Here is a 12,204-nt window from a genome sequence, read left to right as displayed (position 1 = left end):
TAAAAGCCCTTTCTTGAGTTTAAAAAGCAAAACTTTGCATGTACCCCTGTGCATCTGGGTGTGTTCTTTTTCACTAGCTGACTATGCTTGCTTTTCTGGAAGGGTCTGGGCAGGACAGTGGTGGGAGGAGCTGGGGGTGGGGGTGGGAGGGAAGGAGGGAAGAGGGTTGGCTCAGGCTCCTGAGCAGGTCCTGTGGCCCCTGCTTGAAAGGACAGGGTGTTTGGATGCCAGTGGGCTGCCCATGAGGCACCCTACCTGTTTCACAGGAGCCCAGGGACACTGGGGTCTGGTGCTTGGGGGCTGTCCATTCCTCTTGGGGCAGAAGTCCCAGTGGAGCCTTACCGGAGCCCCTGTGATGTAGGCCCGATGTCCTCCCTGTGCCCCTTTAGCCTTGGGTGCTGGCATGAGCTTTTTGGACCCTGCAGCTCCCTTCTCATACTAGGGCCCTCCATGGCCATGATGAAAAGAATCACCGTTGAGGTCAAACAGCCTTGAACTTGAATCCAACTTTGCCATTTAATAGCCGTGTGACCTCAGCAAGTCATTGGAGGAGTCTCAGTTTCCTTTATCGATCGAATGCGGATAATAGCACCTCAGGGTTCTTTGAAGTTAAGTGAAGTCCTGTGCCAGGCATCTGACATAATGCTTGGCACAGAGTAAGTACTCAGCAAGTGAGACCCTGCAAAGCAAAACAAAGAACTTTCTGCCTCTCAGACTGCCTGAAACCAGCCTTAGAGGTCACGGGCTAAGCACATTCTGCATGATATTTGTCCGTCTGTGGAAGTACCAGCTGGATGAAACGAGACCAAACAGGAGACCAAGCCAGAGGCTGCCTGGCCTGGTGGTCAGTTTTTCCATCTGAGAAATGGAGGCCAGAACTGTTTCTGCCTGGTCATCCTGTGAAGGTCCCACGAAGGGCTGCACTAGTCCTCTCCAGAAGGGGTTGTGGCAGTAGGCAGAAGTTCCCCAAATGCCAAAACTGATAAGTGGGTACTTGTTCCCACTTCATCCCCACCACTGCAGCCCCTCATTTTGGGACCCCACCGTCTCTCACTTCCTCACTCGTCTCCTTGGTCCTCAGCACTCCAATCCACCCTCTAGCCAGCTGCTAGGTTGATCCTGGTGCTCATCGGAGCATGCCCACCCCTCTCCCTATAGTGCTCAGCCTGGTATCCAAGGCCCCTGCCATCTGCCCTGCTGGTCTCTCTGGATGCTCTCCTGACCCCTGCCTCACCCACCCACACTCCATTCACTCCTCGCCCCCCATGGCTCTTCGGGCTCACCCACGCCTCCAGGACACTGCCTTTCCCCATATCTGCCTCTCCTTGTCAAAGTCGGCTCTCCCTCCAAGTTCTATCCTGCAGTCAGAAAAACCCCTGCACTGGTTCATCCCAGGTGTTGGTCACCAAACCCTGGGCAGGGGTTTGACCGGCCAGATCATCATGCTAAGGGTTTTGACTAGGACCATGGCCCATGGCGTCATTCCCCTACTACTCTGGGAGGCATAGTGTGGTAGGGAAACCGAGGCCCAGGAATCAGTGACCTGCTCAGTCACACAGAAAGTCAGGGAAGAGCCAGGCTAGAGCCCAGGCATCCTGTCCATCCAAACACCTAGGTCTTCCCACACCAGCAGCCTGGATAGCCCAGAGTCCATAGGGAAGGGCATTTGGGCAAATCAGAAATGGCAGCTGCACTTCCAGACCCAACCACATGGGGGAGCTGAGGCCAGCCTAGCGATGTCCAGCTGAAGACTGGGGGGCAGTCCTGGATTTGCCCTGGGAGGCCCAGGTTCCTCAGGGAGAATGTCTTTGGGCTCTTTGCCTGCTCTCTCCTCCCCCTCAACTATTATCATCCTATTTGGCCTCAGACTGGGGGAGAGGAGGGAGGGAGGGTCAGGGCCACTGAGGGTTCCAATTTTCCCAAGAGGCACTCAGACACATACTGGGATCCATATAAACACCCCACAGGCTACCGAGTCACCCCCCCCCCCCCCGCCCCAGCCTCCCTTCACACACACTGGCCGGCACACCTATCCAGCCTCTCCTAGGGCAAATAAGCAGGCCTGGGACTCTGCTGAGGGAGGCCAGGGGAGCCAGATGGCAAGTGTTACTGGGCCCTAGGGGCCAACTAAGGCCCAGGAGGAGACCAGGAGGGCCTTTGTCTCACCTGCAGAACAGTCCCTGGCCTGCAAGGACTGCCTGCACCACTCCAGCCTCCTGGCCTGGGCGTCCATAGCTGAAATGACCATTTCTTGTCTCTGGTCCCCTCCCCCATACACATACAGACCTGGCTCTGCCACCTGAGGTCTCAGACACATCCATTTCTGCAGCTAGGATGACCCAGAGAACAAAGTCTGGGTCCTCTCACTCTCCAGTGCTGCTGCCCATCCCCGCCCAGGTTGGACTGACCGGTTTGTCATTAGCCCATCCAACTTTAGAGTCAGCCTCGCTGCCCTCCCCACTGCCTAGGCCCCGGCCATCTTCAAGTCACCTCCTCCAGGTAGTCCGCAGCCCCAGAGGTACCCTTGGCAATTGGTCTGGTGTCTGGTCATTCTCCTACAAGACTGGAATCAGGGACCAGGAATTGGAAACTTGATTCCGGCTCAGTCACTTTCACAACTTATATCTGCCCGCTCACTGCTCCATCATGATGAAGACCATTTGACAAGCATCTCTCAGCTGAATCACAAGAATGGGGCCTATGCCCTGGCCAGTTTGGCTCAGCAGTTAGAGCGTTGGCCCATGGACCCTCCGAGAGTCCCAGGTTCAGTGCCCACTAAGGGCATGTACCTCGGTTGCTGTTTGGGGTCTGGTTGGGGTCATGTGGGTGGCATCCAGTCAATATGTCTCCCTCACATCAATGTTTCTTCTCTCTCTTTCTCCCTCTCTCCCTCCCACTCTATCTGAAGATAAATGCAAAAAAATGTCCTTGGGTGAAGATAAAATAAATAAGTAATAATTAAAAAAAAGAATGTGGCCTGCCCTCTGGGAACCCCATTCTCTCCACTGGATCGCTTGTAAGCTCCTTCTCTGGCCTGTATATCTCTGGCCTTTCCAGTCCTCTGATCCTGCTCCTTAGCCTGCAAACTAACACAGACCTCCCCTGTAGCTATAACCCAGATTTCCATGGCCTCGGTTTCTCAAAGACCACTGCCCCACACTCCTAGGCACGCCAGAGGCAGCCCCTCCTGCCTTCTCTCTCAGATGCTCTTGGCACAGGCACTTTGTCCCTTGTAACTGCCCAGCTCCCTCTGTCCCATCCCCAGCAGGACTGGTCACTGTTTGTTCTAGCTGCAGTCCATGCGACTGGCTGATGCTCTCTACATTGTGTATCCTTTGACCCCAGCAGTCCTGTGGTCTCCCCAAGGACCTCCCCCCGACCCTGGGCTAGGCACAGTCTACACTGAAGGAATAGAACCAGAACAGTGCAGGACTGCAGCACAGGAAGAGGCTGGTTACACTTCTCCGTGCTTGGTCTCCCCGGAGTCCAGGGGACCATCCTCAAGGTGCTGAAGCCTTCGCAGGAGAGGATCCCCTTGCCCTCAGGTGCTTTCCTCTCCTACTTTCAGGCAATCCGTGCCAACATCCCCCCCACCTCCTCGGGAAACCCACCCCAAAGCTGAGAGAGGGCTCCCAGCTCTGGTCTGCCCCCTCTCAGTTCAGTCTAAACAGTAGTTATCATTCTGGCTACATATTAGCATGACCTAGGGAGCTTTAAACAAGTCCAGGTGCTGCCCTGGCCGGTGTGGCTCAGCTGGCTGAGTGTCCTCCTGTGCACTGAAAGGTTGCCGGTTTGATTCCGGGTCAGGATACATGGTTGCAGGTTCGGTTCCTGGTCTGAGTATATACTGAAGGCAACCCATTCATGTTTCTCTCTCTCTCTCTCTCTCAAATCAATTATATATATTTAAAATCCTGATGCCTATGCTACATCCTGATTTAATTGGTCTAGGATGTTGTCTGAGTGTCAGATTTTTTTTTTTAATTAACAGACTTTATTTTTTTAAATATCTTTAGGTTCATAGAAAAACTGAGTGGAAAGTACAGACAGTTCCTATATAATCTCTCAGCCCTCCCTCCTGCTCCCCAGTTTCCCATTAGTGTGGTAATTTGTTACAGCTGATGAATGGCTATTGCTACGTTCCTATCCACGAAGTCCAGTTTACTTTAGGATTCACCCTTTGACTCGTACATTCCAGGTGTGACAAAGGTGTAGTTCTATGTCTACCTTTACAGTATCATCCAGGATCGTCTCACTGCCCTAAGAACCTTCTGCTCTACCTGCTTCTCTCTCCCTTCCTCCCTAACCCTCACTGTCCACCCCGCCCCCAACCTCCAGCAACCTCTGCTCTTCTCACAGTTTTGCCTCTGCAGTTTTGCCTCTTCCTGAATGTCATCTACTTGGAATTATACATATGCAATCCTTTCAGCTTCCTAGGTGATTTATAAACATTTTTATTTTTCAAATTGAGATATAATGGACATAATACTGTAAAAATTTAAAGTGTGTGACCTATTGATTTGATATATTTGTATTGCAATATGATTGCCACTGTAGCATTCGCTAACACCCAACACCCCTGTCTTGTTACATGATTATTATTTCATCTAGTGGTGGGAACAATTAAGATCTAGTCTCTTAGCAAGTTTAATGTTTGTAATAGTTTTGTTGTTTATAATCACTGTACTGTGTTAGAGCTCCAGGGCTAATTAATTGATCTACTAGCTGCAAGTATGTGCTCTTACCTTGGTGATTTTATTTTTTAATTTTTTCCCCTTTATTCATCTTACAAAGAGAGGAAGTGAGAGGGAGAGAGAGATACGAAACATCAATGGGAAAGAACATTGATTGACTGCCTCCAGCATGCCCCCTACTGGGGATCGGGCCCACATCCTGGGCATGTGCCCTGACTGGGAATCGAACCCGTGACCTGTTCGTGCATGGGTCGACGCTCAACCACTGAGCCACACCAGCCAGACCCTTGGTGATTTTAATGAACAGTGATAGTTGATATGAATAGCCCTGGTCTAGAATTGGGTAGGGGTAGTGCTGGTGGTGGGAAATCTGGTGCATGTTTCTAAATCAAATGTGGATAAAGGTCTCATTTCCTTTTGATATATATCCATCCATCCATCTATTTATCCACCTAGCCTTTCAATGTTTGTCCAGGGACTTCTATAACCAGGCACTGAGTTAGACACTGTTCCTGCATCATGGCTCTCCCAGTCCATCGCAGGAGTCAGACATTAATCAAGTCACCATGCACACGTGGGGGTGATTTTGAACTGAGACGAGAACTCTAAAGGAAAGGCTCGTGGTGGTGGCTGTCTGGGAATAGTTAGGGAGGCTTTCCAGAGAACGGGCGGCTCCAGCTGAGATCTGAGGTTGAGGAAGAATTGAGCTAGGCCAAGGCGGAGGGATGACAACTCCAAGTGGAGAGACCAGCTTTGTACAAGGGCCCTGTCGTTAGGAGGGATACGGTGCTTGCCAAGAACTGAAGTGGTAATTTTGGGAGTGAGGAGGAGAGTGGTGCAAAGTGAAGCTGGAGAGGATGGCAGGGCTGGATAATGTTCCGAAGAGCTCGCTCTGGCTACAGTGTAGAACAGGGATGGGAGTGGAGGAACGCGAGAAACAGGGAAACCAGTGAGGAGGCCACTGCAGTGTCCAGGTACATGCCCTTGACCAGGAATCGACAACCCCCCTCCCCCCCCCCCGCCCCGACAGCAGGCTGCATTGAGGACAGGAAGGGGAGGGTGGGGTGAGTTCGGTGACTAAAAATGAACAGGCATGAAGGGCTTTCCTGACAGCAGTCTAGGAACCCTGGTGTTTGTCTGGTGCCCTGGCTTGCTGTGGATTCCTAATTCTCCTGCCAACTAGAGCTGCCCCAGGGGACTGGTTCTCCTCTGAACTGCAATGCCAGAGTCCTCGAGCCACAGGCTCCTACCTTACAGGGGAGGAGCCTGCCCAGCCTTCTCTGCTAGCCTCCTGGTGTCCATAGCCGAGGAGGGGTTGCTTCCTTCTCTCTCCATCCCTCAACCCTGCAGGCCTAGAAAACAAGTGTAATGGTGGAGTTTGAGTGTAATGGTGGAGTTTGTCACCATCACCCAAAGCTAGCCACCCCAAGCAGAAACTTTCTTTGAAGTGCTTTATTTTAGTTATTTATTTATTTTTATCCTCACCCGAGGACTTTTTTTTTCTTCCATTTTTTGTTCAGATAGAGTGGGAGGAAGAGAGAGAGAGAGAGAGAGAGAGTGAGAAACATCAATGTGAAAGTGACACATCGAGTGGCTGCCTCCTGCACACACAACCCAACCTGGGCTGGGGACAAACCGCAACTGAGGTACGTGCCCTTAGCGGGAACCGAACCTGGGTCTCTCTAGACCGCAGGCCGATGCTCTAACCATTGAGCCAAACTGGCCAGGGCTGAAGTGTTTTATTTTTTAATTGATTTTAGAGAGAGAAAGAAAGGGAGAAAGACTGATCTGTTCCTCCATTTATTTCTTCATTCATTGGTTGCTTCTTCTATGTGCTCTGACCAGGAATCGAACCCATAGTCTTGGAGTATATGGAAGATGCTCTACCCAACTGAGCTACCCAGCCAAGGCTCTTTGAGGTGTTCTTAAAAACTCATGTAAATGCATTCAAACCCAATTTTGTAACTACTGTGTCCCTTTCATCAAAACTAGCCCTCTAAAGAGTTCTAGCTTGTTTGTTTTGTTATTTAGTCCACATTTAAGGAAAATTGATGTACTATACCACTTCCATTGGATCCTGTATCTACATATAATTATCTCATTTAACCCTCACAACCTCCTTTGAGGGTGGGTAACATTGTCCCATATTACTGCTGAAGACACTGAGATTCTGACAGTTAAGTGGCTTGCCCAAGGTCACACATGGTGTAAACGGCAAAGCCAGCCAGCTTGAAACCAGGTGTGTTTGATGCTGATCTTGTTCTCCCTTGGTTTATAATGATCTGTTCCTCCACGGTCGGAGCTGGTAGGGCCTCTGAGACCCTAGGGTTCCACCTATGCTCTCCAGAGAGGGGAAGACAAACCCAGAAAGGGGCCAGAACTAGCTCAAGGTAACACAGGGAAGAAGGTGCAAACTCAGGACTCAAAAGAAAAACTGACCAGTGGAGCCCTCTAGAAGCCTAAAGGACATTCCCTCTCTCCCAGCCGGGCTCTCGTTAGAAATGTCTGCAAGAAACCATGTTCAGAACTTTAGAGAGGATGAGGCCCTCGGGTGTCAGGAAAGCTCTGGGCTTTGGGCAGCTCACTACCCTCTTGGAGCCTCAATTTTTGTGTATGTCAATTACTGGGAGACTTGAAAGAGACATAGGTGGGCCAGGCAAGTACATTGTAAACCTACAGACTACCTAGAGGTGATAGACCAAAGCTCACTCCGGGTTCTGGAGCCAGACTGCCTAGAGTTAGATTCAGGTTTTATCCCTTAAATAGCCTGTCCCCTTGGGAAAATTTGTATGCCTCAGTTCCCTTATATGTGAAATGGGAATAACAGTGCCTATTTAATAGGGTTGTTGTAGGAGTCAAGCGCTGGAATAGTCACTGGCACATAATGACCGCTCAGCAAAGTTAGCTTTTTTATTATAGGTTTACTGCTCAAGGCGTAGCTGTTTTCTAAGCCCAGGCTACACCCATTTTATCCAGGCCCTGCCCTGTCGAACAGACCCCGCCCTGGTCTCCATTCGTCCTCTCCTCCTCCTCACCAAGTCCGGCTCCAGTCAGTCCAGGTTCTTCTCCCCACTAGGGGGCGGTGGCGCCGAAGAGGGAAGCCGTCTAGCCGAAGCATGCGACGCTCTAGGAAGAGGAGGCGACTGCTCGGTGGCCAGTGAGGGCGGCGCTCTAGCCATTGGGTGTGAGGGGCGGGCTTTCAGTGGTGCGGCCGGCGGGACGCGATGGCGGCCGTACGCGGCCTGCGAGTGTCGGTGAAGGCTGAGGCCTCAGCGGGGCCGGCCTTGGGGCTCCCGTTGCCTGAGGAGGAATCCGGTTTGGAGCGTGGCGAGCCGGAGCCCATGGAGGTGGAGGAGGGCGAGCTGGAGATTGTGCCGGTGCGGCGCTCGCTGAAGGAACTGATCCCGGTACGGGAGGGAGGCAGGGGGCGAGAAGGAGGTCGCCGAGCGAGCGAGTGCCCCGTGCGGGAACGGCCGGAAGGGGAGGCGGCCGGCTCCGGGCCGGGGGAAGTCAGGGCAAGGGGAGAGAAGGGGGCGAGCGCCCGGGGGGCGGAGGCGCCGGGCTGGGGAGACCCGGAGCGAGAGAAAGGACGCAGGGGCGCCCGGAAATGGGTGTTGAGGGGGCTGGAGGAGGTGGCGGACAGCTGGAGGGTAGTTAGGACGCCCCCTCTGAGCCCGTCTGTGCCTGGGGGTGAGTGAGGAGGGCGGGGATGGCTGGGCACCTCAGGTCAAGGATGCGCCCCGGGCGGGAACAGAACGAGCGGCCCAGAAGGAGCTGTCGGGGGCGCCGGCGGCCAGGTCTCCTTGCGGGTCCTGCTCCGGTGTAGCTCGGCGGCTGGTGGCCGTACGGAGCACCCGCGGCTTCTCCGTGGCAGGGCTGGACTTGACAGCAGCAGAGCTCCGAGTTTCCGTCGTGACTTGAGGGTCATCTTGTCCCCGCGCGGCTCCGCTGCTGTGTGGCCCCTACACCGTGGCCCCCACATCTGACCTTTAATGAAACCAAAACGGCCGCGAATTAGCCGCGGTTCTTGGTCCGTCTTTTATCACAGTGGGGATGGCGAGAGGTGTTTTGCTTGCGCTTTGGTGTCCCTGTGTCCAGGTCTTAGGGCCGGTCTCAGGCCTGCGTGGCTCTTGTCATGTACTTAATTCCTCACCTAACACGAAGGGTCTGCTTTTTACCACGTCAGCAAGTCTTGCTTTTAAACGGAAATTATGGGAAAAGGTGAAGGTAGGATCACTAAAGACAGCACATGATAATGATTCTGGTAACAACGATGAACAGTGCAGTGTCATTTTACCACTTACTACGTTATAACATTTAAATATCACGAAGTATATATCATCCCTTTATTCATCCAGTTTAACATCTGTTGCACCCCCCACTCTGTGCCAGGCACAGCCCTGGGCACTTAATCAAGATTAAAAACCCCCTCCTGAAGTTTATGTTGCAGTTACGGGACACAAGTAAGCAAACAGTGTTTGATAGTAGTGAGTGCTGTGATGAAAATAAAGCATGTTAATGCCATAGAGAGCAGTGGGCAAGGAGGGTATGCAGAGTGGGAAACTGAATGGGATAGGATGGGCAAGGAAGCCCTCTGAGATAGTGATATTTAAGTCGAACCCAAAGTGACAAAGAGTAGCCAACCGTTTGCAGATTTGGAGGAGAGTGTTCTCAGTAGGGGCAACAGTAAACGGAAGGCTCTGAGATGGGAACAAGCTTGTTTTCCTGGGGAAACAACGTTCTATAGCACAAATATGAGAGCAGTAAAAGAGGCCAGGTAGGTCGACAGAGACCACGGAGGAAACCTAGGCCCAGAGAGGCCAAAGGAATTGTAAAGTGTCGTGTAATCTGTGAACATCAGTGCTGCCTTTCAAGTCCTAGGTGTCCCAATCCCAGCCTCTTTTCATTGCACTGTGCTGTGTTTTCTATGGGTCTGGGTGAGGCTGGATTTTCTGCATTTTGATGAAGACTTGTGCTTTATTTACCTCATGGCGTGGCATGATGAATTTGGCCAGCCTGGGTTGGGGAGACAAGTGACTGTGCCTCATCTTGGGTGCTTTTCACAGAAGCCTTTAGATTTTCATTTACATGGACGCCTTCAGTAGGTAGAACTACTTAAAGTTTGGGGCAGGCTCTAGACTAGAAAAGACTTCCCATTAGAGTGGTTGATTGCTACCACAGAGTCACTGGGATGGGCTTCTTCATTATAAGGGTTGTCAGAGTGGGGGAAGGATTGCTGAAGAAAATGATTATCCAAAAGACATCAGCTGTCCTTTATCATGAGTTTTTCGCCAGTTGACGTTAGCATTTCTTATTCTTCCCTTTGTGTTAGGACACAAGCAGAAGATATGAAAATAAGGCTGGCAGTTTCATCACTGGAATTGATGTCACCTCCAAGGTAAGATAGACCATGATTTATTTTTCATTTTGATAAGCAGGTGAACTTGGTCCCTAGGATTTGCAGAACTGCAGTTATTCTTTTTTTTGTTTTGTTTTGTTTTTATTTTTAATGGGAGGGAGAGAGAGGAAGAGAGAGAGAGAGAAACATTGACGTGAAAGGGACACATCGAGTGGCCCGCATGACCCAACCAGGGCTGGGAACAAACGGCAACCGAGGTACGTGCCCCTAGCAGGAACTGAACCCGGGTCTCTCTGGACCGCAGGCCGACGCTCTAACCGCTGAGCAAACCAGCCTGGACTGCTATTATTCTTTACCTCCTATTTTCTTTAGTTGCTGGGTTAAAATTTATTCGACTTAAATTTCACAATACTCAATGATGCCTTTGTGCATTCTGGAAACATCCGGGCAGTATTTGTATGTTCTCACATTCACAACAAGAAAATCACTATACCTAGGTGCCTGTGCTTAACCCTATCCAAGAAAAAGTTCTGTGCTGGTAATGCTTTTTTATGCTATGTCCATTCCTTAAAAATGATATATTTCTACTTTAAATGAAACAAAACATGAAAAGTACCTGGCACATAGTAGGCTCTTAGTAAATGTCTTTATTCGTCACTGGCTACAAGCCTAGAAAAATAGGATTTCCTGCTCTGGCCAGTGTAGCTCAGTTGGTTGGAGCATAATCCTATTCATCTGAAGTTATCAAGTTTGATTCCCGGTCAGGGTACATACCTAGGTTTCTCTCTCTTCCTCTCCTTCTCTCTCTCCCCTTTTTTCCCTCTTAAAAAAAAAAAAAAAAAGAAGAAGGAAAAATAGGATTTGCTGATTATGTTGCTGTCTAAACTTTGAAGACCAGGTCAGCTGAATTAACTGGGAATATTATCTTTTACCTAGTGATTGCTGTTACTAGATTATCAACTTCACTGTAACTCTTCACAGAGCCAAACCTGTTATTTTTCTTATTATAAAATAATCTGCATATTTGTTGCTTTAATTGGTGATATCCAGTTTAGACATTCTTTCTGACTTTAATGTGTGCAGTTAAGTTTGGAACAGAATCTTGAATTAATTCTGAATAATAGTACTGCATTGCTATATTGGATGTGTAAAAGAAAAAATAAAAATAAATATGTTGCCCAGCCAGTGTAGCTTAGTTGGGTGGGTGTGGTCCCTTATACCTTGGGGTCAGAGGGATTAGGGCACATGCCCTGGTTGCAGTTGCAGGCTGACCCCCCAGTGGGGGTGAGTGGGAGGCAGATCAATGTTTCTCTCCCATTGATGTTTCTATCTCTCCCTTTCTCTCTCTCTCTCTCTCTAATAAATAAATAAATAAAAACATTTTAAAAATACATCATGCTTACATTTTACATAGGTCTCAGTCTGTCTTAGATGGCTTAAAGGCTAAAAGAAAGAATGATCTTTTAGACAGACAAGAAAATAAAGTGAAGATGTTTTCTTTTTTTTTTATCCTCACCCGAGGACATTTTTTCATTTTTTGTTCAGCTAAAGTGGGAGGGAGGGAGGGAGGGAGGGGGGAGAGAGAGAGAGAGAGAGAGAGAGAGAGAGAGAAACCTCGATGTGTCCCTTTCACATCGAGGTTTTTCCCTCTCTTTTTCTCTCACCCTCCTGCTCTTTCTGAACAAATAATGGAAAAATGTCCTCGGGTGAGGATAAAAAAAAGAAAGAAAGAAAAGTAGACTGTACTGTTCTTAATCCTACACAGTTTGCCGTTATATGAAACAAATATATAGGGGAAAGAGTGGTAGTCCCAGAATTGGTCCTTAAATTGTTACTAAAGAAAGGTTAGATTGTTACTAAAGAAAGGTAGATTAGCCCAGCAGGTGTGGCTCAGCGGTTGAGTGTTGACCCATGGACCAAGAGGTCACTGGTTTGACTCCCGTTCAGGGCACCTGCCCAGATTTCGGGCTTGATCCCCAGTAGGGGTGTGCAGGAGGCAGCCAATTGATCGCTCATCCATGTTTCTATCTCTCTTTTCCTCTCCCTTCCTCTCTCTAAAAAAACAATAAAACATATTAGAAAGGAATAAAGGTAGATAAGTTGTTTGCACTGGGAAGACTTTAGTGAAGAAAATTAGCATAACTATTGGGA

The 12,204-nt window shown here is 49.7% G+C and overlaps 1 protein-coding gene across 4 annotated transcripts in view; it reads left to right on the top strand.

The window, feature by feature from the left end:
• Positions 1 to 7,915: 7,915 nt before the first annotated feature.
• Positions 7,916 to 12,204, top strand: part of NCBP3 (nuclear cap binding subunit 3) — a 43,903-nt gene continuing 39,614 nt past the window's right edge. For all 4 annotated transcript variants that reach the window (XR_004960320.1, XM_036268305.1, XM_036268304.1 and 1 more), the window contains exons 1-2: positions 7,916 to 8,101; positions 10,027 to 10,092. Coding sequence is in view for 3 of the 4 variants with exons in the window: in XM_036268305.1 (XP_036124198.1) it covers positions 7,919 to 8,101; positions 10,027 to 10,092 (249 nt within the window). In the remaining variant the exon portion in view is untranslated. The remainder of the gene's footprint in view (positions 8,102 to 10,026; positions 10,093 to 12,204) is intronic.

This window comes from Molossus molossus, unplaced genomic scaffold (genome assembly GCF_014108415.1).
Source record: "Molossus molossus isolate mMolMol1 unplaced genomic scaffold, mMolMol1.p scaffold_m16_p_19, whole genome shotgun sequence".
Lineage (NCBI taxonomy): Eukaryota > Metazoa > Chordata > Mammalia > Chiroptera > Molossidae > Molossus > Molossus molossus.
Note: the sequence above shows the minus strand (reverse complement) of the source record. Positions and strands in the feature narration are given on the sequence as shown.